This window comes from Desmodus rotundus, chromosome 7 (assembly GCF_022682495.2).
Source record: "Desmodus rotundus isolate HL8 chromosome 7, HLdesRot8A.1, whole genome shotgun sequence".
NCBI lineage: Eukaryota > Metazoa > Chordata > Mammalia > Chiroptera > Phyllostomidae > Desmodus > Desmodus rotundus.
Window position 1 is genome coordinate 92,787,944 of NC_071393.1, and position 26,636 is coordinate 92,814,579.

The window sequence follows — 26,636 nt, forward strand, 5'->3', positions numbered from 1 at the left end:
TAGGAAAAAAAGGAAAAGGGGGGAATTTTCCCATAATCAAAACTTTATTGAAAAACACCAAAATAGGAAATCATTGTTGTGTACTTACAAAATTAAATGTAATTACATTATCTTGGTAGATTAAGTAGAATTACTGAACTGATAAGGCTTTCTGTGATATAACACAAATTCTGGAAGCTGTGTGGATCATTAGTGTTGCTTTCTTCTAAATGAACACCCTGCAATGGAATTACAAAAGCATATTAAACACAAGTCTATTCTGTTTTGGGTATATATATTTTTTAATTTTATTAATTTTTTTTTAGAGAGAGGAGAAGGGAGGGAGAAAGAGAGAGACAGAAACATCAATTGATTGCCTCTTGTACACTGGGGACCTGGCCCACAACCCAGGCATGTGCCCTGACCAGGAATTGAACTGGCAACCTTTCAGTTAGCAGACTGGCATTCAACCCACTGAGCCACACCAGCCAGGGCTCTTTGGTCTAGTTTTAATGGCAAAAAGTACTTAAGTAAAAAAACTTACATTTTAAGAATATTACATTAATACTGATATAAAGGTTATGTACCCTTTTATACCAAAAATTTGCTATAATAATTTATATTTGAATTTACACTGATGTGACTATAACTGTCACTCCTGTTTCTCAAATGCTATGATAGAGTCTATTTAAGACCATGAGCCTGAATTCATCAGTTAAAACTCAACATTGGCATAATATAAAGGTTTTGGAAATACTGCAAGTATATTAACTTCATACTTATATTTTACCAGGTCATAGCAAATAGATCTTGATTTTGTTACAAATCTACTTATAACTCCTCCAATGAGAACTACATGGAATTCACAGCTCCCCAAAATATCACAAGCAAATTTCAAATATCATAATAGAATTCTAAATCTGTAAGTTGTACTATAGAAAACTTTATACATAACTATTATTTTTACTTACTGCACAAAAGTGAGAGAGGAATTAAAATTATATAGATTTTTAAATGTTTTTTTTTTAATTTTTAGAGAGGGAGGAAGAGAGGGAGAGCAACATCGATGAGATTGAGAAACATCGATAGGTTGCCTCTCATACACACCCCTAAACATGGTGAACTGTACCCCAGGCATGTGCTCTGACCCGAAATCGAGCCAGCAGAACCAGCAACCTTTGCAGAACAACAACCAGCCAACTGAGCCACACCAGTCAAGACAAAATTAGACTTTTATATTAACCATTAAGTAGTTACTCTAGATATCAAACCTCTAGCATTTAAGTTTAAAAATTATCTCTTATTCAGCTAGCAATGATAAAAACTGTCTTAAGTCTTACGATACCTATGAAACAAGTTATTTACAAGATAAATTTTTAAATCCTATGTTTAAAAAAAATCCATGTCCTATCATCTGTAGTTAAACTTTTGCTCCATTCTGATTTAATACTCCAAGTTAGGGAAACTACATGACTAAATACAACAGAATTAAGTGTTCCAAACTAAGAAAAATAATATTCAAAGTTGTTCTTTGCAAGATCAAGAGTAAAACTTATCCAATTAAATAGGGCACTCCTTACTCAAAGTGTACATGATAAAAAACAATTATTTTGGTAATTATGCATTTAAGATTTCTTTTCAACTGGTTTTTAGTAAAGATAGAGACATGTACAATGACAAAATCTCATCACTGGGTTAGAAAATGCCGAACGACATACCTTCTGTGAGTCTAGCCTTTCCTCCTGTGGGCTGGCACAGCACTGTTGAACAGCCTACACAGAGAACCACTGTCTGAGCGTGGCTGAAAACCGTGGTGATCTTGTAGCAGCCTGAAAGGGGCCGTGTTGAAAGTAAAAAGCAGAAGACAGGGCACTTGTTCAATGTATTTCTAGTAAAGCCTTGTAAAGGATTAACAGCAAGCTACATATATAACTTAAAACTTTTCTAATAGCCACAAACTTGTTCAATATTATCATTTCATCCTGTAATCAGTACGGGGGGGGGGGGGGGGCGGGTGCTACTTCAAAATCTGGTGTATACTTTACACTTAAAGAATATTTATGTCCGTTTTGGCCGGCCACATCACAGTGTGCAGTAGCCACAGGCGTAGCCAGTGGCCACCATATTGGGCAGCACAGCCCCACACTGGAGAATCAACGCCCTGTTCGTTGCATCACCAAGAAGAAAACTCGCCATCTTATCAGCGTAAGGACTTGGTAACGCGAAGGTCACATTCCCTTTGGAGGACGGTCTTCACCCCTCCTTCCCCAAATGCGTCTACAGTGGTTTGAACAGTTTATTGCGAAAAGGTTCAGTTCTGTTATCCCACTCCTACCCAACAGAGGACCCTAAAAATATACACACCACACGACAAAAATTTTCATTGGGAAAGGAATTAAATTTGAAATTTTACCTGGACATTTTACATCCATAAAATAAGAATTTGGACTTTGAACTAGGCGTTTCTTTTTATGTTTTTTCTTCTCCTCTTCCAAGGACGGATGTAGTAAATCTCTAGCCAACTGAATAAAACAGCCTGTTATTACCACTAAAATGAAAACATAACGCTGGCAGATTTCACTAGGGGTGACAGACACATGCAAAAATAACAGTCATACTCAGCAGAGGCAACATTCAGGGGTTAATGTTTAAAGCTGAACTTTCATCGGCACTTTCTGCAACGCTTGCGTTCCCCCCGGCCCTGAGAAAAGGGCTCCCCGGCTTTCGGGAAACAGATGGTACGGTTAACCCCGTTCTTCTGCACTCGGCTGAGGACCAGGCCTCAATAAAAACAAAACTGCGGCGTGAGGTGGGAACGTGACCCCGACCTGGCCCCGCTGAGCGGAGACACCACCGAGACAGGCGGGAGGAGGCAGACACGGGGGGATTTCAGATGCCCCCGCCCGCCGCCCGGTTTCAACCTCCGACCAGACGGGACATGGGAGCGGCGGAGGAGGGGCAGTCCTGGGTACAGCTGACGCCCGAGGCGGCTTTAAAAAGTAAACAAGCAGACAGTCACTTCCGAGAGGAGGCGGAGGGGGCGAACACCACGAAAGAGCCCGAAAGAGCCAAACCGCCGGGAGCCAAAAAGACTTCAAAGATCCCGGACCCGTGCGCGCCCACCAAAAAGCCAGACGGAGAAGTTCCCGGGGAAGCCACCCCCTGCTAGCGGACTCCGGCTCCCAGCTCCGGGTGGCGCAGCTGGCCCCACCCCACGCCCTGGAGCTGCCTGGGCAAGTCCCCACAAGTCCGCCATGCGCAAAGAGCTGCGCGATCCCCACGAGTCCCCGGGTCCCGCAGGGAGCCCCAGGGGCCCGCGGAGCCATCGGCTGACCCGGCTTGGGCCGCTCCACACACTGAGAAGCCCGAAACAGCCCGAAAGTGAACAACTCACAGGCATGCCGATCCTCCCGCTAGGCCAGCTGTCCGGCTCTCTGACGAGACACCGTCGGCAGTCAGCACGCGACCAGGCGCCAGGCACCGACTTCCGGGAGAGGGGAGGCTGGGAGAGGAGGGGCGGGCCGGTGGGGCGGCAGGCTGTCCGCTCTAGCCGCTGCTCTCTGTGGTCGGGCAGGGCTCCGGCCAGGTGCAGGGGGTGGGGGGGCGGGGAGGAAGGACGTGAGAGTGTGCCAGTCCGAGTGCCCGGACTCCGCGGACCCCGCGAACCCAACGCGCTCCTCACTGGACCAGCGACGCCAGGCGCAGGCCGGGACGCCTGCCGGTGTGTAGGCCCTGGAAAGGGCGTGCGGGCGGCGTCGCGGAACCGCAAGGGCCAACCCGGCGGGCACGCTGGGCTGCTCGTCGCGATTTGACCGCCAAGCCCGTCTGCCCTCTTCGCTGGGCCGCTGCCCTCTGTTTCCATGCATTAAAAACAACATTATTCATTAAAACTGCCAGGGAGATTGTGGAAGATCCTATATTTGCACTTCAAGGCTTCCAAGGCACTGCTAAAGTTCTTTATGGGCTGAGGCTGTGCTTTGGGTTTGCTTGGGCCTAACAATGTTTTTAAGAAGCACTGATTCTCTGCCATTCTTAGTTCACTGCGAGGCTCCCACCTGTCTTTGACGGAGTATAATACGACCTTTCCAGAGTGGACAACTCAGGCCTGAAAAAAACTGTGTCACAGATCTGCAATAGCTTCGCTGAGGAGGACAAGCTTGAGGGATGAGTGTGAGGGAATGTGATCGATCTAAAGCTAAGAAACCAGGAAGACACTTGACCAGTGAATTGTCCTAGGTAGACCTTTTTCATCGCCTTTTTCTCCGTTTGCAAAAATAATATATGTATAATACACATTTTGGAAAATTCAGAAAAATAGAAAATTAAAATCACTGCACAGAGATTAACATGTTAAACATTTTGACCTATGTCCTTCCACACTATTATTCACTTGCATACAGGTTTATTTTGGGTTTTGTTTAACATAATTGGTATCATCCCGAGCCTATTCCTTTGTAGACTTCATTTTCCCCAAAATTTAGTATATAATGAACATTGCTCTGTGCTACTACATATTTTCCTAATTATGGCTTTTAATGGGTACATACAGTGTTCATCATTTGAATATGTAGCCTCCTTTCATCCATATGCTAAATTGGAGTTAGGTATTTAATATTTTAAATACTAATAAATATTAAATACTTTCAGACCAATAAGCATATAGAATAATACAATTGTGTAGGCAGAATAACATCCCCCAAAGACTTCAGCGTCCTAATGCCCAGGACCTGTAGTTACATGGCAAGTTGAATTAAGGTTACTAACTAGCTGACTTAAACCAGAAAAAAATACCCTGGGTTATGTGGGTAGGACCAATGTAACTGCAAGGGTTCTTAAAAGTGGAAGAGGAAGCCAGAAAAAGATAAGCAAAGAAAAAGATGTGTTGATGAAAAAGCCAGCTACGTTGCTGGCTTTGAAGATGGAAGACGGGGGCCGTGAGCCAAGGAAAGTGTTCAGCCTCTAGAAGCCTGAAGAGGCCAGGAAATGGATTCTCCCCTAGACCCTCCAGAAGGGACACGTGCCTGCCAGCACCTCAATTTGAAGGGTGAGACCTGGGTCAAACTGAACTGCAGTACTGTAAAATGCCAAATTTGTGTTGTTTAAAGCCACAGACTTTATGGTAATTTGTTACAGCAACAATAGAAAACTAATACAATAATGAAGACCCATGTACCCACCACCCAGTCTGTCAATCCCTACGTCAATACTTCTGACCCCCAATGTTTCACAAAATAACACTGTAGTAAGCATTCTGGTAGATAAGTATTTGTGCACAAACTCGATTATTTCCTTAGGATAAATTTCTGGAGGAGGAATTGCTGAGTTAAAAGTCATGCACATTTGCAGACTTACATAATATAAACTACCAAATTACCCTCCAAAAAAGTCAAATCAATTTACATTCCAGATGGAAATGTTTGAAAATGCCCCTTTTTTGCTCCCTTGACAATATTGGATATTATGTTTTTCCCCATGTGAGTGAATCCAGAAGAATGATATGGTGTTTTGTCATATTTCACTGTTGTATTGATATTTTCCATATGCTTATTGCTCATTATGAGCACTTTTCTGTTGGGATGATCATCTATTTCATCCTTATGTGTTCTTCTATATTAAGGATATTACCCAAATATTTTCCCAACTTGTTTTCTATTAGTAGTTTTATCCTATTAATTTTAGTTTTTGGAGATTTCAAAATCATACAGTAAGTTTATATATGTACAAATATACTGTATAATGCAGGCATACCTTGTTTTATTGCATCTTGCCTTATTGCACATCACGTGTTGCGTGTTTTACAAACGGAGTGCAAGAGCCTCCACCAGCAAAAGGATTACATCTCTCTTAAGCGTGACGCTCGCTTTATTACAGTGGTCTGGAACCAAACTGGCAGTATCTCCAAAGTGTGCTTGTGTATTTTAAACCTATTGGTTTGTGTGTGTTTTTTTAGACAGGCCTTGACCACCTTAGGAACAGCTAAATATTTGCCTATACTTTTTTCTAATTCTTTTGTTGTAATAATTATTCTTTGACTTTTTAATTAACCTGGAATTTATTTTGGCACTTGATGTATAGTAGGTATCAGAATAGCTTCTAATGACCAAGCCTAATTATTGCTTCCATTCCTTAACCAATGCCCAGTACACCGTCAAACCTTCCAACTTCTGAGAAACGGGGGTAGCACGAGAAGTAAAATTCTCAAGGGCAAGAAGACCTGAACTCTTTTTATAACTCTGCTTCCCCCTCCAGAGCTCAGTTTCTCCTAAAATGTCCCTTAGGTTTTTGCACAGGTGGTAGATGAAGGAACATGAAGACAGATGCAGGGACCCAGAGTCCCTTTGCCTTGGTAGACTGTTCTCCAAGACCGTACAGGAGGAGCTCCCACCTAGCTTCCCCAAGAACCATGAAATGCCAGTTGGAGTTCTGTTTACTGCCTGAGAGCTCCCCAGCTGTTTGATCTGGCCAGGTCTGAGAAGGTGCTGCTGAACTCTCCCAGTCAACACCTGGCTCCCTTCACCTCAGAAGTGTGAGCCATCTCCTCTCTCTCCCTTCCCCCTTTACCAACTTCAGACACTGGGAAAACACGCAGGTGGTTGGGGGTAAGCTGGGAACCCAACTCATGCTAAATTTCAAGCTGGCCAAGACTGGTTCTAAATAGGTCAGATCCCACTTTTCTCTGGGTTAGAGTTCCTCATGTTTGTGCCCTTCTTTTCCCAGAAAGATGATCAGAGGTTTAGTTTTGTTTTGTTTTTAGGAAACCTGGGGTGTGAGGTGGGAGCCCTAAGTAACTTTTCACACTCCTGCCTTTCTAAGCATTTTTTTTTTTTCTGAGAAGCTCAGAGAAATCTGTCATTAGCAAACTTTAACAAGGCTGCATTCCTTTTTCTCTTCCTTCTGTTGTCCACCTGTTTGCAGGTTTCAAAGCACATGTGACTTATTCTCAACACATTCCTGAAATCAGCAGCAACTTCCAGGAAGCCCACCTCTTCTCTACATACCAGTTCTTCAACAGGGTCACAACCATCCAAAAGCTCCATTGTAGGAGTTCACATCCACCTGTCATTCATAAAGATGTTTGACGCTCTCAGGTAAGCTCCGCTCCATAAGGGTGTAAGAGTCTCAGATGCAGACTATGCTGCTATTTTCTTTATTTTCCATACCAACTTAATTTCTGACTGAGGCTGAGCCCTTAATGAGCTGGTGCTATAGATTGAATGTCTGTATCCCCCCAAAATTCATGTGTTGAATCCTAACCCCCAATATGTTCATACTGGCAAGTGGGAGCTTTGGAATGTAGTTAGGTTATCAGGGTGGAGCCCCATGAATGAAATGAGTGCCTTTATAAATGAGGCCTCAGAGAGCTCCCTGCTGCCATGTAAAGACACAGTGAAAAGACTGCCTTCTATGAACAAGGAAGTCAGCTCTCTCCAGGCACCAAATCAGCTGATGCCCTTGACCTTGGACTTCCCAGCCTCCAAAACTGTGAGAGATAAATATATGTTGTTTCAACCACTCAATCTGTGCCCAGGAGGCTGCCTTTGATGGGCTACAGCAGTTGGGTTCTCTCACCCTCTGGTTTCTAGCTGGGTTAGGCCAAGGAAATCATAGGGTAGAAGAGCAGCGTTGAGTGCATCCAATGGATGTGTCCTTGATGGGCCATTTTCTCCCAAGTGGCTGTGTTTCTCTAAGGTTTCAGTTGCTTCAGGCTGTTCCTTTCCCACAGCTCTCATGGGATTCCAGTCACCACTTCCTCCCCTTTTGGCCCTTCTACCTGAGAGGTAGTACCTTACAATCTTTTGCTGGTTTCTGTTCATTCTGCCTCAACCTTGTAAATAGTCCCTATAAGATGCTAACTTCAGTTGCCCATTTTGAATGGGACATCTGTGATCTGCCAGAACCCAGACATGGGGATCCCCTGCCAGGATGTGCTCCTTCTTAGCCTGGAAGGCTGTGCAGATGTGGTCCATCGGCTCTTCAGTCATCCAACCTGGTCACCCCAGGGATGTCCATCATCCCTGCCTGTGGAACCCTTTGGGTTTAACAGGTCGTGCCTTGAGGTGGATATGGGTACCTTAAGGGAGACAGCCTAGAAGTCCTAGCCATGCAGGTCTTTGCCATCTCGTGGACCAGCAGCGTTGGGAAAACCTAGGAAGTTTTTGGAAATGCAAACCTTCAGGCCCCACCCCAGACATTCTGAGTCAGAATCTGCCTGAGTCTCCAGGGAAGAAAGTGAGCTACCTAGAGGCCAAGTGCTCTCTCAAACTCCATTGTCTTCTCACAGCTCACAGTGAAGATGTTTTGCAAAGGTGCTGGAGTAAGCAAAAATGTATGCAAATGTAATCTCTCCCTTTTCTGAACTCCTGCAGCACTTATTGCCTACATTAATCATTGCTTAATAACCATTTCTGTCTTGTGTGGTTTTTTTGTTTTATGCTCTTGTACTATACTGTAATTTCATCTCCTTTTATGTTTATGTATCTATGTCTTCTCTTCCCTAAAAGTCCACAGCCTTCTTAAGATCATGATTTGGTCTCATCTCCCCACATGCCTACTAAAACATTGCATACTAAGTGCAGGAATGTGCCCACCGAGTGCCACATTCAACGCAACTAACTCGATGGTCATTCTTTGAGGACTAATAACTATTGCCCCTCTAGTTTATCTATAGCCCTTCTATTCTAGTTGTAACTTTACTAGGTTCTTTGTGACGCATGCCTTTGACCTTTCCTCTACTTCAACCTAGTACGATGAAAAAACCAAACGACCACTTAATTCTGGCTAAGCCTCAGTTAACTTGTTTCTAAACTTGGAAAAATAATCCTAAGTCATTTCAGGGTTGGTGAGATATTATAGTGAATGCTTCCCTTGGAAAGTGTGCACAGGCAAAATAAATGAAATCATTCTCTTTTACCATTAGATAAAATCAGATTAAAAAGCTAATGAGCCCAAGGGTTCAAAGTATTAAGAATGGTATTTTATTTATTCACATTAAAAAACTTATTCAACTGTGGAATGTCTACTGTATACAAAGCAGTAGCTAATATAAACTCTGTTTCTTAAGAGCACAGAAACTTTTTAACTCTAATAGCCACTTAAGCTCTATGTTTCTCCATCTATAAAATGAAAATATTTATATATATTTCATAGGTTTAAATGAATATAAAGTAAGATAATGCTTTAAAGTATATAGCATACTGTAAGTGCTCAATAAATGCTCAGTTGCAATTGCTAGAGCTTCTTGGTGATATAGAAATCAGTTGGCTCTAGGAATCTTGGCCTGATGGTGATTTCCTTCATAATGACATGTAAAATGCAATGTTTTTACAATAGTTCTGCCTTAAGGAAGATTATGAATACATTCCATCTGCAGAAAATGTTTGCAGGAGTCTTACTTTTGATCGAAAGCTTAGAGATTGTTCTTGCAAAATCCAAAAGGTGGCACAAGAAGCCACTTCCTGTGTAGGACAAGCACTGGCCAGCAGAGAGCTTATGTTTCTGTTTGCTAAGGGCCCTTGTCCTGGAGATGCCTTCCTAGTCTGTTATGTGGTCACTCCATAAGTAGCTGTGCAGACCATGGTTATTATGGGTTTTCCAAAAGGAAAAAGAGATGTGGCCTAGAAGGCAGCAGAGAGTGACTCTAGTCTTCCACAAATATTTTCCTTACATATCCCACTCATCTGGAACCAGTTAACTACATTAAACTACTTAAATTCCAAATTGCCTTTAGATAAAAGTAAATACCACTGGCTCTAAATATATATTTTTATAGAGACATGTAGCCCCAAAATCTATAGAAGGTCTACCTTCATTAGGAACCGTGCCAGCTTGGTAGTCGTTGGGTAGCCTAAACTGAGGCAGCAGAGCCCTGGGAAACGAGCTGGGGGAGGAGAGTTATGGTACTGATCTGTAGTGTTTGCTAATGTCCATACGTGTTGCCATCATGGCCGGTGTCAGGTACTAAGATGAAGTCATGTACTAAGGTGGGGAAGAGATAGATGAGCATGACATTCTGTTCAGGTAATGCCATAGACTTATTTTAGGAATATTTCCACTACTGTCAGAATTACTAATGAAAAGAAAAGGAAGTTTGGGGCTTCCTTTTCTCTTTCCTCGATCAAAAAGCAGAGAGTAGGAATGAAATACAAGGGAAAGAATGGACTACTAGACAAGTCCAAAGTGGATGACCTTGAATAAAGAAGAGTTGACTAGATCATTTGGCCCACCTGAGCACAACATATAACAGTAAGAGTTCTATAACACATTGCTGTCTGACTTGTGAATAAAGAGGTTTATATTAAATGTAGAATTTCAGGTTAGGAAGAAACAATCCATTCCAATTTTAGACAGCTCTAATTGTTCCTTTTTTAATTAATTTTATTTTTATCACTATTATTTTTTAAATCCTCACCCACGAATATGTTTATTTCCTTTTTAGAGAGAGAGAGAGAAACATACATTAATGTGAGAGTTAGACGTCCATCAGTTGCCTCAACCTACAACCTGGGTATGTGCAACCTTTTGGTGTATGGGATGATGCTCCAACCAACTGAGCCACCTGGCCAGGGCTCTAATTTTTCCATATATCCTGTAAAAATCTGCTTGTTTTTTTTGTTTTTGTTTTTTTATCATCACTTGAGGACATGCTGATTGATTTTAGAGAGGGGGTAGCGAGGGAGAGGGGAAGAGAAACATCACTGTGAGAGAGAAACATTCAGCTACCTCTTGCATGCACCCTGACAGGGGACTGAACCCGCAACCCAGGCATGTACCCTGACCCAGAATTGAACCTGCAACCTTTCGGTTTACAGGACAACACTCCAACCAACTGAACCACATTGGCCAGGGCAAAATCTCCTTGTTTTTTAACTTAAATTCACATTTACATTAACAAAATTCACATTAACCCTTCCTGGGTTCTGGCCCAGGAAGGGAACATAAAAAATACATTCATTTATTTTTCCAAATGACACCCCCAGAGCTAACTGAGGATGGCCTTACTTCTTTAGGATGAATACCACAGGCTCCCACAGACAGTCTTTGCACTTTCTCATCACCCTTTCGTGTTTCCCCGGACGTGCTCCAATTTGTCCATATTCCTCTTAAAATAGGCCCAATGACTTAACATATTACCAGCTCAGAATAACGTGGAACCATTATTGTATTATTCTGTAATCATATGTGTATCAATACAGTCCAATATCACATGAGCTTTTGGGTAATTCAATAGCGTCACATTATTGATTTATATAACTTATAGCTCATTAAAATCCTTAGTCTTTTTAACTGTTATTAAACCTCATATCCCTTATGCTATAATTGTGTTTTAAGGAATCTAAGTCCAGTACATGTACTAAAAACCTTTGAGTTAGGCCCTTTAACACAGTGGGTTGACTAATATATGAGTTGTATCCCAATAAATCTGTTGAAATATATAAATGCAAAAAAGAAAGATGTATCTCATTAAATATTAAATTTTGTATTAAGTAACTACTAAATTTTGCCAGACACATTATCTCATATGCTCCTTTCAACAATCCTTTGGAGTACTGGAGGAATTAAGAAACTTGTGGAAGTAAAGGAGCAAGGATCTGAACCAGCTCTACTTAGGATGCCCATGCTCATGTCAGGCTCATAACACCACACTGTCTCCCTGTCACCCTGCTGTGGGCTGGGCTTTGTAACTGGCGACTAGTCGAAGTCAGTGCACAGGGGTCTGCCAGGCAGTCAGAGCTGCAGGACCACGTGGATCTTTAGAGTAGTACCAGGTGACATAGTGACTTAGAGAGATTCAGGGTTAGAAAGGTCTGGAAGGGAGCAAAAGGCAGATGTCCTATAAGTAGAGCAAAGGTGATTACTGGCAATGGTGAAGTGGGGGTGGGGGAATGGTGGGAGATGTTGGGAAAACAGTGTGAGTGACCCAGACTGGCAGTGTGGGTCAGGCAAGACAAGGGACAGGTAGCATGGTCCCAGCTTGGTCTGCATTTCAGGTATGTTACTTGGGAAAAGCAGATGTTCGCAAATTAGAGTCCTGATTTTGAAGAGACCAGGGTCTTGGTCAAGTTATGGAGGCAAGGGCTGAAGCCTGAGTAATCAAGGACTCAGGTCCTGCAAGAGGGAATCAAAACTGAGATTTAGTGTCAGGATGAAGGCAGAGGCCCAGAAGCCAGAACCAGGGTATTTGATCAGAGCAGGACAAGTCACAGGGTAACCTAACTGTGTCCCCTAAACTACTGAAACAAGGCTTGTCAGAGCCTTCAGCTAGACACGGGATCTGTCACTGAATCTGGTGCAAGGCCAAAGCTGTGGATCAGTGTTAAGTGGCCAGCAATGGGGACTGACAAATCGTTAGAAGAGACTGGTGTTTATCCAGTGTTTTTTCTTTTTGCTGCAATGTGCATGACCAATTATAGCCACAGATACACATAACCATGTAGAAGTATTCAGGGTTGGACAAAATTCTGGGTGTACCATGTATAATGCCATCTATTTAACAGGAAGTGACTGAGAACTTTCTTTCAGGAATAACTTTGAATCTGTTGTATTCAATTTTATCATCAGCAAAAATTACTTGTGTGCATGCCCGATTTTGGCAGGCCAGTGTGATTGGACCACCCAGGCGGTCCTCATGAGGCAGACCCTGCCCATGTAACCAGAATCCCTGGCTTAGCCTCTCTTTCAGCGCCAGCTCACCCACTTAGCCAAGGCTCCTTGGGTTTCATGTAACAGATATGTCCGAAGCTTGCCTGAGCTAAAATGGAGAGTGTACTGGACCTGGGCCAGGGCAGGAAGGGTAGTTGGGCTTCATGGGGGTCAGAACAAAGCCCTGAGAGGCCACTGAGAATGGAGATGGCTATTCTTTTGCCACGTCTCTTTTTTTCCTCAGGGGTGACCTGGTTTCTCATCTCTGCTTCTTCTCCCTGACACTGTTTCAGTCTCCTTTGTCTACATCCCAGTTTTTTCTGCCTCTGAGAGCACACAGTGGAAATGACCATGCCTGACCCCCATTATATGCTGTCCTAGTTCCGGGGCCAGTAGTGACTGACCAGAAGGCCTGTGTCCCCATTCTAGGTGCCCTGGAAAAGAATCTGGTTGTCTCAGCTTGGGTCAGGAGTGTCTGTGCTCATCATCTGTGGGCACTCAGGGTGACAGTGACTCCTGGGGCCACCCTGGGGAAGGAAGCAGGGGAAGCTCTTAGGAAAGGAGGCATAGGCTGAATGGAGACCCCAAAGGTGATTACTCCCCTTGGTGGTCTAAGTCATCATCCTTCAGGCTGCCTTGCTGGTTGGTGTTCTGCCTCCTCCCTGAACCACTGAACATTAGCTGGACACAGTTTGTTCACAGAAAACACCTTCATGAGTGACAGCAAACTGGTGCTGGATATATGCAACAAAAACATTTTTTCATGTAGGATAATGAAATCTAGGGACCAAATGTTGAGGAGAGAAACCAGTTTAAACTAAAAGCGTACCAATATATTGGAACTGAGCCTGTTTACAAGTATCCACACTGCCTAACAATATATTTTACAAGCAACAAAATTACTTATGCATAGACTCAAGTAATTAATTTGCAAAGTAACTTTTTTAAACAGCCTTTATATTGTCTAAATAAGAACTGTCTTACACTTCTTCAACTATCCAAAGAATATAATCTGAAATCAGAGGGTAGAAGCAGAAAATCTGGAGGTTCTGACCTACTGGGTCATGCTTCAGATTTATAAGGTGGCATTAATGGAACTATGGGGGCAGCTTGTTAAATCTGAAGGTTATCCTCTTAGGCTCTCAAAGCAACCAAGACTCCTTCCCCTACAGTCTACGATGATGATGATAATGATGCTTTCATGAGTGCGCATTTTGTGCCAGGCACTGTGTAAAGCACTTTACATGGATTATCATTTAATCTATATGGCATCTCTATAAGATAGATAGTGTTATTATTCCCATCTTACGGATGAGGACACTAAGGTACGGAGTTGGTCAAGTACCATTCCTGAGGTCCCACAAACGGTAACTTGCAGAACCAAGATATAGGTCTAAGTCTGTTTGAAGACCTTTGATGTTAATATAATATACTTAGATCTTCCAACAAGACATTAAAAAAATATTTGAAAATGAAGCTCCCTAATGGGCATTAGGCCTTCCTCCCCATGTGCTGATCACACACTCTGTGCTCCATCCCATTCCCTATTGTATCACTTTTCATCACTCATTGTGTCTTTTTATTTTCAATGCATTGAACAATGTGTGTGTGTGTCCTATAAGGAAGGCACTGATGTCAGAGGCAATGAGAAAATGATTAAGACCCTCTTAGGATTTTCAAGGAGCTCGAAGTCTCCTAATATTAAGGGAAGCTGTACAAACATAGTTATGACATAATAGTGAATATTTTACTCCATCCTAGAAACACAAAGGCTCCAGAAGATTACAGGAAAGAGAGATCATGTCCACTAAGTATATAAAAATTATGTTTTGCTGCATATGCATGTTTTTAGACGAATTGTGTAAGAGAGACAGAAATTCCATGTTAGCCAAAGTAATCAACAATTCCCAGGTTCTCACCAGTCTTGATATGACTTCTGGTAAATCATGTACCCATGTCTTTAAGTGAAGTGTGGAATGTGACCCCCAAGAATAAGACACAAGACTTTAATGGAAGGAATGGGTCCTCCACAGGCTTTATCCACACTGCCCCCCCCCAAGACAACACCTCTAAGGTGAGCTGTCAGCCAACAAACCACGACAGTGACAACAGGAAGAAGTGCAGGGGAGGTCTCTGAGAAAGAGCTCTCCCCTCAGTGTGACTCTTCAGATCTCAAGGATCTTTCCAGGATAGTCCTAAGAATAAATGGGGACACCTTTCTTTGTACTTTGCAGAAATATTCCATCATCTGCAGCCAGCTGGACCAGTAGGTATTGGTGCTGCCAGAAATCGGAACCTGATTTCTCAGTGATTACTCACTCTGCGCTCCACTCCCGTTACCAAACCCTGCTTTCTGCCCAGGTAATGTGAGCCCAGATCTGCTTTTCGGGACCCCTGAAGTCTACAGCAGTATGTGATCAGGACTTAGAGGCTTAACTGCGGCAGCAGAAGGCAGGATGCACTCCAGACTTTAGATAAAACGGCTCCAGTGCTCCCTTTTCATTTATATACAACTTTACATTACAAAGCCCATCCCAGTCATCATTAATTAAACCTGCCACTCTGCGGTAGGGCTGAATTAGTCTGCTCATTTTACAGCTGACAAAACAGATAGAAAGGCTTAGGGATTTGCTGAAGTGAAGTGGTGTTCAATCAAGGACACCTGGCCCAATTCCCTGTCTAGTTTATTCTTTTTTTGCTTGGAAGAGGCCTTCAAAGTGCCCAGCTCTTAACTCAGAGCAGCTTAAGGAAGTCAACTGGGAAGAGATGCTTGGCAGAGAAACAGCAATAATCTAGACAAGAGCAGCAGTGTGGGGCTTGAATTATTTGGAAATAGCTAAGTCATATTCTTCTGGTTCTTAATGGATGTCAAATACGCATCTGCACATATACACACACACAATTTCTCCTGTCAGGTCAGGGAGCAGGGCCAGGACATTGAGACATAGTTGGAACGTTGCTTGGGAGCAATGCTACATTTGACTACATTTGACCTACTAGAAAGCAGCCCACCCACTACTCACACTTCAGCCCTCGGTTACCATATCCTTTATATTATGACTTTAAACAAACTTAAAATCAAACCTATTCCAAGAGCAGGTCTAGTCCCATATTTGTGGGGCCTGGGACAAGAATAAAAATGGAGGCCCACATACAATGTATTTAAATACTTAAAAATTGTAGCTGAAGCTAAGCTAGTATCCTACCTTAATAGATACATGTTTATAATGACCTAGAAAATGGGTTTGAATTTAGAGCATTCCAGCTCCTCAGAGCTCCACGCCAGAATGTGGTGATTCAAGGAGAGCAGCACTGGCCCAGGCCAAGGTCCTTCTTTCCCACCTGCAGGCCCAACCAGCTCACATACACATGGTGAGGATCCCAGCCCATATGTTCAAGCTCTGGCCACATCACCACTGCCTTTTGGCCACTACTTGGGCTACTGCCGCCATACCAGTGGCACAGTCCACCCTTCAAAGGGTAGATCAAAATTAGAGGCCCACACCAGTCCTGGAAGCAGGGCTTTTGGCAAGAATTCTGGGGTCTGGGTACCCAGAGTGCGGCCTAAGAGGGGGGCATGACTGAGTAAATAAATCCATCTGGCCTATGGACTCCTTGCCCAGTGGGGAGGAGTGAGCAGAAGAGGGCAAGGGTAGGGGTCTCTAAAGAGTGGTCCCCAGGAGAAGGGTTATTATGCTTGCCAAGACCTAAGAGCTAATATATCTGGCCAAATAATAAATAAGCCAAAAGTGTGAGTTAATGCTGGAACCTGTACAAATCTGGATAGCATAAATAATTGTTCAACTATAAAACACAGAGGCATGAGATGTTTCAAGTGTTTTGTCTGCTGCCTCTCAGAGATAACTTATTCATTCTGGGCAGTAGGCATGGTCTCTGGTAGGTATAAGGGCCAGAAATCAAATGAATAAACTTTGAACTTAAATATTTAACTGGAGAGGTTGAGTTCCCATAAAAAATCAGATATCAAAGCACTAGAAGGGCTGTCCAACCTTGTGGCATCTCTGGACCACACTGGAAGAAGAGTTAGTTGTCTTGGGCCATGCATTCAATACACAAATACTAAAGAAAACTGATGAGCAAAAAAAGGTTTTAAGTAAGTTTATGATTTTGTGTTGGGCCGCATTCATAGCTGTCCTGGGCCCCATGCGGCCCTCGGGCCATGCGTTGGACACCCCTGCCAGGTGATCCTACGGTGGGTACCTCTGCTGTTGTCTCGCCCAAATGGACCAAGTGGGAGGAAGAAGAAAAGCATGACTCTCTGGGCCACCAGGTAGGTATGTGCTGCCTTGCCTTTGCAGAGGTGTCCTTGAACCAGCCAGGGTTGCACGGAGCTGTGGGGTAAAACAGATCCCTCTGCCTATATCATATCCCTCAGAATCGGAGTCATATCACAGTCCCGGCTTGACATGCAAGGAAGTTAAAATTATGAGCTTCCTTATTAGCTCATATCTCAATTTTGTTTAAATTAATGATTCACAACACTTAATTTTAAAGGAACTATGTCCACACATAAGAAGTATTTTTATCATCAATTCTCAAGGCAAAGATGGCAATAGGAAAATGGGTAAAGTGTGTACCTTGATGCTAGTTTGTTGCTGTTGTGTTATGCTAGCACGTGTATATGTTGACAGTGCTAATAGAATTGAATTCTGGATTTTCCTCTCAAAGGCTTTAGTCCAACCTTCCCTGAAGGCATTGTTCCTAATATATAAAGGAGGTATTTCCTTAATGATCTTCCCATGTTAGTCATATAAATTAATTCCTTAAACATTTTTGCTTTTTAAATAGAGATAAAGATACGGCCCAAATCAGAGTAAGAGTCAATCCACAACATCAGGTGGTAGTCACTTCCGGGGTGTGGACAGACAGGTCTTTCTCCTGCTCCCATAGTCTTCTCCCCACCCCTCCTTCCCGCCCTGAACAAATTCACTATGTGTTCAGTCAGAGCTACTCCACAGAGCAAGGAGCACTTTCTATGCCTATACTGACCCCATTTCTGGTTGTCACTTGACAACTTGGCCCGTCTACCACTGAGTTGCTGCCCACACAAGTGTCCAACTTCCTGAAAGCATACCCGCAGCTGCCCCACCACTACTCGGGTTCTCACATCAATGCGATTCATCTTCTTTGCCCATCCAGTTCAAGTGCAGTGTATGTCCAAACTAAGTGACTTAGTGCTGGTCAATAGACCTTGCCGGGATGATCCTGGCCTGCCACTTAATAAGAAGCGTGGCTCTTGGATGATGCTGATGACTGCTGGTAAAGCCTGAATCACTGATACCAAGTCATGTAACCTTCCACTTATCCAGAGTAGCTAGGGAATGGGGAGTTCTAATATACTGGATAATCTGCTTAACTGCAGACTGCCAGTTTTGAAAGAACTATAAACTAAGAAAACAGCATATTACGGGCATATCCTAATTTTACCTAGCATTATAATTATTTATGTGCATGTCCCATCTCTCCTTTAAGACCATAGGCTTCTTAAGGGATGGTCTGTATCAATTTCATATTTATTTCCTTAGAGCACCCAGTGAGTTGCTTTATACACTGTAGGTAATAAAATAATGTATTAAATGAGTGAAAATATAGAACACAAACTAACTTACCAACATGACTGCATCCTTCATTGATGACTCAGAAAGCCGTCCAGGATCACACATTTCTTCAGGTTCATTTTATGGGTAATAGCTCTCAGAATGTTTAATACAGTCCAAGTGGCTGAAAGGGGAATTCTACAATGACTGGAAGTTAGGACTGGCTCTCTAGTGACTCATTCCAATTCACATGTGCATGTGTTTAAAAGTCAAATATTGAAGTGAGTTAATTCATTATTGCCTAAAAGAAGCACCATATCACAGTGCAGTTGCTTATGAAAAGAACGGACTGCAATAAGGAGTGCTAAGCAGCTTATAAATTTTAACCAGGTCAAGGAATTTATCTTTGAGATTTTTGAAAAAGTAATATGTTGTTAGTTCCATTAGTATATTATTACCATTATTTTTGAAAGTCCAATCATCAGATTATAATTTACTAGTTAATGCAAACATATTTATCACTATATGTCTAATATATGCCAAGCTCTATGTTAGTCATTAGGGATACAATGTGAATATAATTCATTGCCTCCAAGAAATTTAAATAATTCATCTTTAAAAACATGTTGGGCAGATCATTTTACAGAATTTACATGTCACTATTGGAAATTAGCCTGGGTGTCATGTGACCCTCTGACATATCCTGCAACTCACTCAAAATACAAAATAATACAAAAGGAAAAAAAAGTGAATGTTAGCTTAATTACTTACTAGTGGTGTTTTTCTCTGAAAACAAAAACAAAAAGAAAACCAGAAACAAAAACACAGCATCCAGAATGTTCATTTAAAAATCTGGTTTTTTGCACTTTCTGAATTCTGGGTAAATGTGCTTCTGCACATAAGGTGATTTTCACTTCAGTTTAGTGCCATGTGTGCCGGTCCCCCAGAACGTGCGGGTAAAGCAGCTGCCGTAGGTAGGGAGGGAACAGCCATTGTGGCGCCCCCACCCCCTCGGCTGATCTTTCTGTGGGTCCAATAAGGGATAAGGAACCGAAGACCTACTCTGGGATTTAGGAAAAACCCAGGAGGTAGGAACAGGTGTTCTGGGGCCAGTTTGCCAGAAACTCTGGTAATGGGTGCTGCCTCCCTTCCAGACAGCTTCCCGTGAATGTGCTGATTTTCGTCGTGACAGCAGGACTTTACAATTTGGATCTGCACATCTAAATCTGAGGGTTTAGATTAAATCAGAGATTCTCAACATAGATTCTTCAGGACACAGGTCCCATAAGATGCTTCATCAAAGAGGGGCCTCGGCAGGATGTGGGGAAGAGTGCACACCACACCCAGTTGTGGAGTCACAAGGCACATCAGCCTACTACGTGTTCTGAGAGGCTGTACCATTAAAACACTGTGATAACAGCATTTCTCAGAAGAGTTTGACCGTGAAAGTCTTCTAGTTTCACCTACTAATGTCTGCTGATTCATCTCGTACGCTGAGGTGTGAACTTTGGAAGCATTACAATAAACAATCTGTATATTTATTGGTTTTAGAGCATCATAAAGCAGAAACTAGTCTAAGAAATCAGAGGTCCACGAGGTAGGATCTTACTGCTAGTCTGGCCAAACTGGGCCCCTTCCATTTGTCAATTTCTTCTATTCCATGTGCTAAAAACCCTAATAGTGAAATTTTACAGTGAGGAGGGCTAGAAAAATCATCAATAATAGAATTTACAGATAATCTCTAAGCTCCAGGGTTTTTGCTTTTGGTTAAGCCCTGTTGTTTGAAGTTACTTCTGATTAGGCAAAACTAATGGTATGTATTCACAGGCTAGTGGAGATGTTACTGAGCAGAGAATTATCCACAATTCAAGAAGCTAGTGAGAAGGGGGAAGGAGAAACAAATGGCACAGAGTCCAAGGCCCAGGTTATTAGCTCCTGGGTGACTAAGACTAAATTGCCTTTTCTTTGATACTGAGTTCAAGGAGATCCTTTAATTATTACTATGTTTTAAGTACTGAGACATGTGTGTCTTTGGTCAGGACTACGAAAAGAGAACTGATGCTTGCTACACTGACCTTCCAGTCCTGTGTCCTAGGTAGTGTTTCCTTAATGCCAACTTAAAAAAAAAAAAATCTCACACATCACTTCAAAATAGTCTTTGAGTTGAGTTAAAAAAGATAATATTAGGCTTCAATTTCTTTTCATGCCATTTGTTTGTAAAGAATTCTTTAAGTTGGTGCCTAAGTAAACAAGGGGTTACTTAGGGTTCTCCCAGCAGTGAGTTGGCTGTCCCACGGCCCTAACTATCGTGTAGTCTAACCTCGAAGTCATTAAAGAACCAAGCAATTGCATTCTTTTCAACAAAACCACTCTTGAGTAGCAGATGGCAAACACAAATGTTTTGCTCTAGAGACATATGGAAACCTCTCTGTTTCCTAAAAGCCTCAACGAATATTAAATGTCGAATGATGCCATTCGTTGCAGAAATGAGATGCTGTGATAATCCTCCAAACAGGCCCAATTAGGTCATATAGGGATTGAGTTTCAGAAAGTAGTAGGTGGGGAATTACTATGTGATTGCAGTTTCATAAGCAGTTTTTCTTAATCTAAATATTCACCCTCACTCAAAAGAGTCACCTATTCAGCTTTATTTCTTCAACATTCTATTAGATTATCACCATGATTTATAATTATAAATCTTAAAAATGAGTAGTCAAAGTGTTCTGCTTGATTTCATATTAACTCTTCAGTTCTGCCTGAACAGTGAGAGCAAGGAATTTCAAGAGAGATAGTGTGGCTTATCATAATTTCTGGAGCATTCAACATGTTCTTTGATTAACTCCATCTATAAGCCCTTGCTGCTAAGTTAGGAAAAAAATAGTCTGTGTTTAAGATTATTCAGGAGAGATTATTCAGTAATAATTTGAGAAAGGAATCTAATTGGATATGGTTCCAAATACAAAGCAGAACTTCATTTTTCACTTAACCCTATAGATTGGCAACCCAATAAATTATTGCTGCCATCACAGAGGGGACTGAAACTTTGCACTCCTTGTAAAGAGAGAAGTCCTGATAACTGAGTCATAGGGTGAATTGAATACTATTTAGAACAAGGAACTAGGAGTCTTGGGCGCCTTTCCCAGCACTACACCCTGTCTGGCCTCTATGGGATCTGCTAGGCCTGGAAACTGTTGATAAATCCCCTTGATTCACCAGGGTGTTTGGTTTGTCTGTACAACCAGAAACCCCATGGCAAACCTCAGGTCATCTGTTAAGGGAACTTTGATTCAAGAACCAAAGGATTTTATAGACACAAAGAGATTATCTAACCCAGTACTCCTTCATTTTACAGATGAGGAAACAGAGCCACAGAAAGGTGGTTGTTCTTTTTTAAGGTCACAGAGCTAGTTAGTGGCAGAGCTGGGAACAGAACCCAGGTCACCAGATGCTTAGTTCACTCCTCTTTCCTTTACGAAATCCCAGAACAGACTTGATGGAGCCTGATAGAGAATTTACAAAGTTCAATGCTACAGGAGTGTTTAACCTTAGCTGGTTGCTGAAGTAGGGTAGAAGAGGGACCAGATGTCTAGGTGCTTGTGTTAATTCTAGCTTTGGACTATACACCCCCTTCTTAAGGAAACAATGTTTCTTTCGTGCCTCTTCTTTCCATTTCAAGATCTGTTTAAGAGAATGACAAGTCAGAATTTTCCTGTATTCAACCCATGACTTCTCCAGATGTTCCAACATAACCAACCATTTAGCAGTATGAGATACAAATGTCAATATGCACTTGACACTGAAACAGGTGGAAGTATTCATTTGCTGCTTCTGCAGCCTTGTTTCCTCCTGTCTTCTCTATTTTTAACAGAACCCTGTGATTTAGGGTTAGTTTGACCTCACTCGCAGCTCCAATGGCTTAAGCTAGTTGGCTTATACCATTCTCTTGGGCCCTAGGGTTAGTTCAGGCAAGGGCAGTCACGTCACAGGGAACTCAGTTCCAGGGTATTTATTTGAACTCTCTAGTAAGAAGATTCTCTACATTTTGCTCTGGCTGAATCCAAAAGCAAGGAGTCCCAGGAGTTTCAGGAAGACATTTTGTAACCACTCGGGGCCCGCCTATTGAAATAAGTATTACTTTGAGGAAGCATTGCTAAGAAACCAAAAGAGAGAGAACCAGGTCCCAGGCATGTCATTTGAACTGCTGGGTTACTCACCTGTCACTATTATTTCAGTATATGAAATAAATATTTTTTATTATTTAAGCCATTTAGTGTTCTATTATTTACTACCATAAGCTTCCCGATACTATTATGATGCTGATAGTAAGTTTTGGTCAGTCTTGACTTTGCCATTGGATCAGAGTTCATTTTAAATTTGGTCCCGAAAGTCTTTCTTTAATCACTCAAGCTTGTAAAAAACTGTATTCAAAACTCCTAGTACTTACTGCATATGCTCAGTTTGACACAAATCTTACATAGCAATGCTGAGGTTAATGAAAGGAAAGAATTTTACTAACATGTTTTATTGTCAAAAACTTAATTATGAGAGAAAGAAATAATACAAGACGTAAAAGAATGGTTCCGTCCCATCCCCCTCTAGTAGAGTAAAATACTGAACTGACTCTCTACACAAGCTAAGTTCTACCTCCTCTTTCTGTGGGTTACATCCTATCCAGAAATGGAGCCACCCAGAATATTTGCAACTTGGGTGGCTTCTTGTCTATTCTAGGGCATTAGGTATTTGCTCTCAACTTCTAAGAAAAGAGTTTTGCCTTCATCTGGGCATTGACCATGGCCCTTGCCTATTTCTAGGGGCCCATGCCATAGATGGCCTTCCATTCAGTTATGTTCATTAATCCAGGTGTGAGGGATGCAGATTGTCTTCTCATCCCCTCTACACTTTGCTGACTTTGTTATAAGAAGCTACCTTTATACAAATTTGTTGATCAAGAGGATACTGTACTTTCATGTAGCAATTTTTAAATGATCATATCATTTTTATTTAACTTTTGCATCCAGTGGTGATATGCAAAATATTTTAGTATCAGTTTTGCATGAACATTTAACCAATCAGATTGGGAGTCTGACCAATCAGAATGTATATGCAAATAATCAAAATGGACACCCAACCAGAATGAATGCTTAATCAATCCTAATTAAAACCAACCAATCAGAATAGACACCTGACCCATCAGAATAAATGAAGTGTGTACTAGCCAAATTTCTGCCTCCCATTGATCATTAAACTTTTCACTTGTGCATCCTCTCCTCAGTTAGCTGGGAAGCAAACTTAGGGCAGGGATCACGTGATAGATCTCTTTGTATCCTCCAGGTCACCTTGCTGCATTGGTTTTATAGTGTGACCTTAATGAATATTTGTTTAAGTAGACATTATTCACCCAGTGATTGCTCAGGAAACATCAGTGGGTGGAAAGTCTATAGTTAGCCCCTCTCTGATAAAAATAATTATAGAATTATCCCACTGGAATATCACTAAATGAATAGCATATTTTTGGATGACACATAAGTGATAAAGAGAAGTAGGTATTTTTGAGGAATTATTATTCAATATGATCTTGACAAACTAGAGAAATAATATATAATCACACTAATTTCTTAAACACAACAATGAATAGTATACTTAGAGAATGAATAACATACATACATGGCTAGAGTACAACCAAAAGAGTATTGGTGAGGCCAAAAATACCTAGGTCTTGTAGCAAATAATAAACTGAAGGTGTCCCAGATGTTTTTAAAATACCTAGACTGCTGGCATGATAGTCAGATGTTCATTCATTCAACAACTCAGTTAAGCACCTACTACATGTAAGGCATCATGCTAGGCATGCTGGGAACTAAGTGGCATGCTGGGAACAAAGTAAGAAATTAGCAATGTCCCTTTCTTCAATCAGCTCAAGTTTTAAGGGAGAAGACAAAGAAGTACACAAACCATTATTAGATAACAGAGAGACAACTTATTCAATGGCTGAGTCATCAGTCAGTGAAAATAATCTCCATGAAGGACATCTTTGTAGCCCACCGGGACAGCTGTGTTCAACAGATGGCAGAGAACCAGAACTCAAAAGTGGTGGGATCGAAGCATCAATACTGATGGGTGCAGACTGAAGGGCAGGGGATGCTTTGCCCCTAATTTTTCAAGACCACGTAAGCACCTGGATTCTTGTAGGGTAAAATTAAGGGGAGGAAAAGTCCCAATAATGATTGCTACCAAATGTGTCAGCCTTTAACAAGAAGGAGTCTCAGGCAAATATAATTTCATTTAAGCAATTAAGAAAGGTGACATTTCTTGCAATCAAGTTTCATGGAGCAATTTAAACCAGTTAAAGAATGCTTGAATTAATTTGAAAATTTGTTTAGAGAACACAGAGACCCTCAAGAATATGTTTGTAGGTTCTTGGAGGTCTTTGACCCTTAAGATGAAGAAACTACTATAAGAAGTGAATAATGCCTTTGGAATTGTGCAACACGGCAGTACAGCTTGCTACCACGAGGAAAGCTATCCTGATGACAAATTAAACATATCGGGTAGGCAGCAAGAAGAGAATACAGAAAAATGAACTAGAACTCTGATCAAAACCAAGAGTTCACACAGACCTCACACCAGACACACTTCCTTTCAGTATCATTAAAAAATTCACAGGAAAGAACTCAAATGGACCCAGCCTGGTCATATGCCCACCTCTGTGGCTGGAGGAGTAAAGTACCATGATTCACAGTCACCAGTGGGGGAGGAGCAGCTTCCCAAAAGCAGGAAGAAAGAGTGCTGGCCTGGCAAAAACCACAGAGGGTAAACTCCTTGGATGTCTAGATTTCTGTAAGTCAAGCTGCCACGCAAAAGCTTCAATAAACATTTTCAGGGGCAAATGGAACGTGCTGGTCTGCCTAGTGCTCTGCAGTGATGTGGCATTTCAAGGGTGGGTTTGGGTAACTGGCAAAAGATAGTGATGTGATTTCTTTTAAAAAAGTATCTGTAGATGCCACTTGGAGAAAGAAAGTGGCAACCAGCAACCTGTCACCGGTGGTACTCTCAGATCTATGAATATATTGTCCAGTCCTTTGAGCAAAATGCCTTGATTCAATAACAGTTACTACCCCCAAAATCACATGTCTAAGTAACATATTATTATACAAAATGTGAAAATTAATAATGCATAAAGGAAAAAAATTGGATTTTTCTTGAAGTAATGTCAATATATCAAAATGCTTGAATGGTTCAACAGTGGTGCACAGTTACCTGCTAGAAAGTCCCAATGTTATATACACTTGGTATAGAGAAAAACTGGGGAAGTGAAAATAAAACGGAATTAAAAAAATTTCCCATCAATTAACAAAATTCCCCGAAGGAAATTTAGGGACTTTAACATTCCTAACTATAACTTCTCTTCTGAACTTAAGTTCTTTACGACATCAGCATGTTCTTTTTCACGCAGAAAGAAAATGCCAACAGTTGCATGCAGATAGTGTGATTAAAAGTTACTTTAATCGGTGCACATTTTATAAAAGAAAGGAGATCCCACTGGTCTTTGCAGATTTTTTTTTCTTCTTTTCCAGAATGAAGATGAAGGTGTAGAACTGAGCTGTCCACACTCGTTCAGACTTGGCTGATGCCAAGTTCACAGACTTGCCCAAGAACTGGCTGGGGCAAGGAGGCTCAGCCTGTGCCAGAGGGCAGGATTCCTCCTCATTAGGTAGCAGAAAACTGGGATTTTGACTTTCTTAGAGCTTTGTTCCCATCAAATGGGCTCTAGGAATTAGACATTAGATTAGCAACAACCTTCTGGGTAATGTATGATCAAAAAGTGTGAATTAATAATACATTTCATCTCCTTTCCACAAAGAATGTAAAGGCCAACACTAGGGCCAACTGAATCTTCTTCCATACCAAGACTAAGAGTGTACTCTCACTGTCGTTGTACGTGAAGTCACAAAGCACTTAAGATGTGTTTTATAAAAGCCTGCTGTCTTGTTCAACTAACTATCCAAGTTTTTTCCTTATTCCACTAATGGTTGACCCCAATGGTTCCCTTAATGACCTCCTCCAACCTACCAGAATGTGTTTCCTTAAATTTAAGGAAATGCCCAGGCCAATGTTTCTCAAATATTTTGGCCTCCAGACCCCTTTGTCCTCTTAAAAATTAATGAAGATTCTAAAGAGCTTTTGTTCATGTGGGTCTTATCTGTTGGTATTTGACATATTAGAATTAAAACTGAGAAGGGTGAAGAAGAGATGAGAGGGAGCCCTGACTGGGTGGAGCTTCTGGTCCCAGACCTCCTTACTATTTACTTGTCCTTCAGCTTTTCCTGAGCCAGTGAACACTCCACTCCTTTCAGACAGCTTGGTCTGGTTGGGTTCTGCCACTAGCAAATGAAAGAGGCCTGAACAGTAGTACTTCTACAAAAATAAAGAATAGTCTAAGGTATAAAGGGTTAAATTGGG

The 26,636-nt window shown here is 41.7% G+C and overlaps 1 protein-coding gene and 1 long non-coding RNA gene across 3 annotated transcripts; one reads left to right on the forward strand and one right to left on the reverse strand.

Moving 5' to 3' along the window:
• Positions 1–23: 23 nt before the first annotated feature.
• RPS27L (ribosomal protein S27 like) lies at positions 24–24,023 on the reverse strand. Of its 2 annotated transcripts, none has more exons than XM_053928718.1 (4): positions 24,020–24,023; positions 2,393–2,501; positions 1,698–1,808; positions 24–218 (listed from the first exon to the last, which is right to left on the reverse strand). In XM_053928718.1, exons 2-4 carry the CDS (start codon positions 2,409–2,411, stop codon positions 190–192), a joined length of 159 nt encoding a protein of 52 aa, XP_053784693.1. In that variant the 5' UTR covers positions 2,412–2,501; positions 24,020–24,023; the 3' UTR covers positions 24–189. The 2 variants fall into 2 exon arrangements, with proteins under 2 accessions (XP_053784693.1, XP_053784692.1); XM_053928717.1 differs by lacking the exon at positions 24,020–24,023 and adding an exon at positions 3,374–3,520.
• Positions 3,574–26,170, forward strand: LOC123480533 (uncharacterized). Its single transcript, XR_006656580.3, has 4 exons — positions 3,574–5,023; positions 6,895–7,067; positions 14,853–14,979; positions 25,751–26,170. It is a non-coding gene; the product is annotated as an uncharacterized lncRNA (long non-coding RNA).
• The last annotated feature ends 466 nt before the right edge of the window (positions 26,171–26,636 follow it).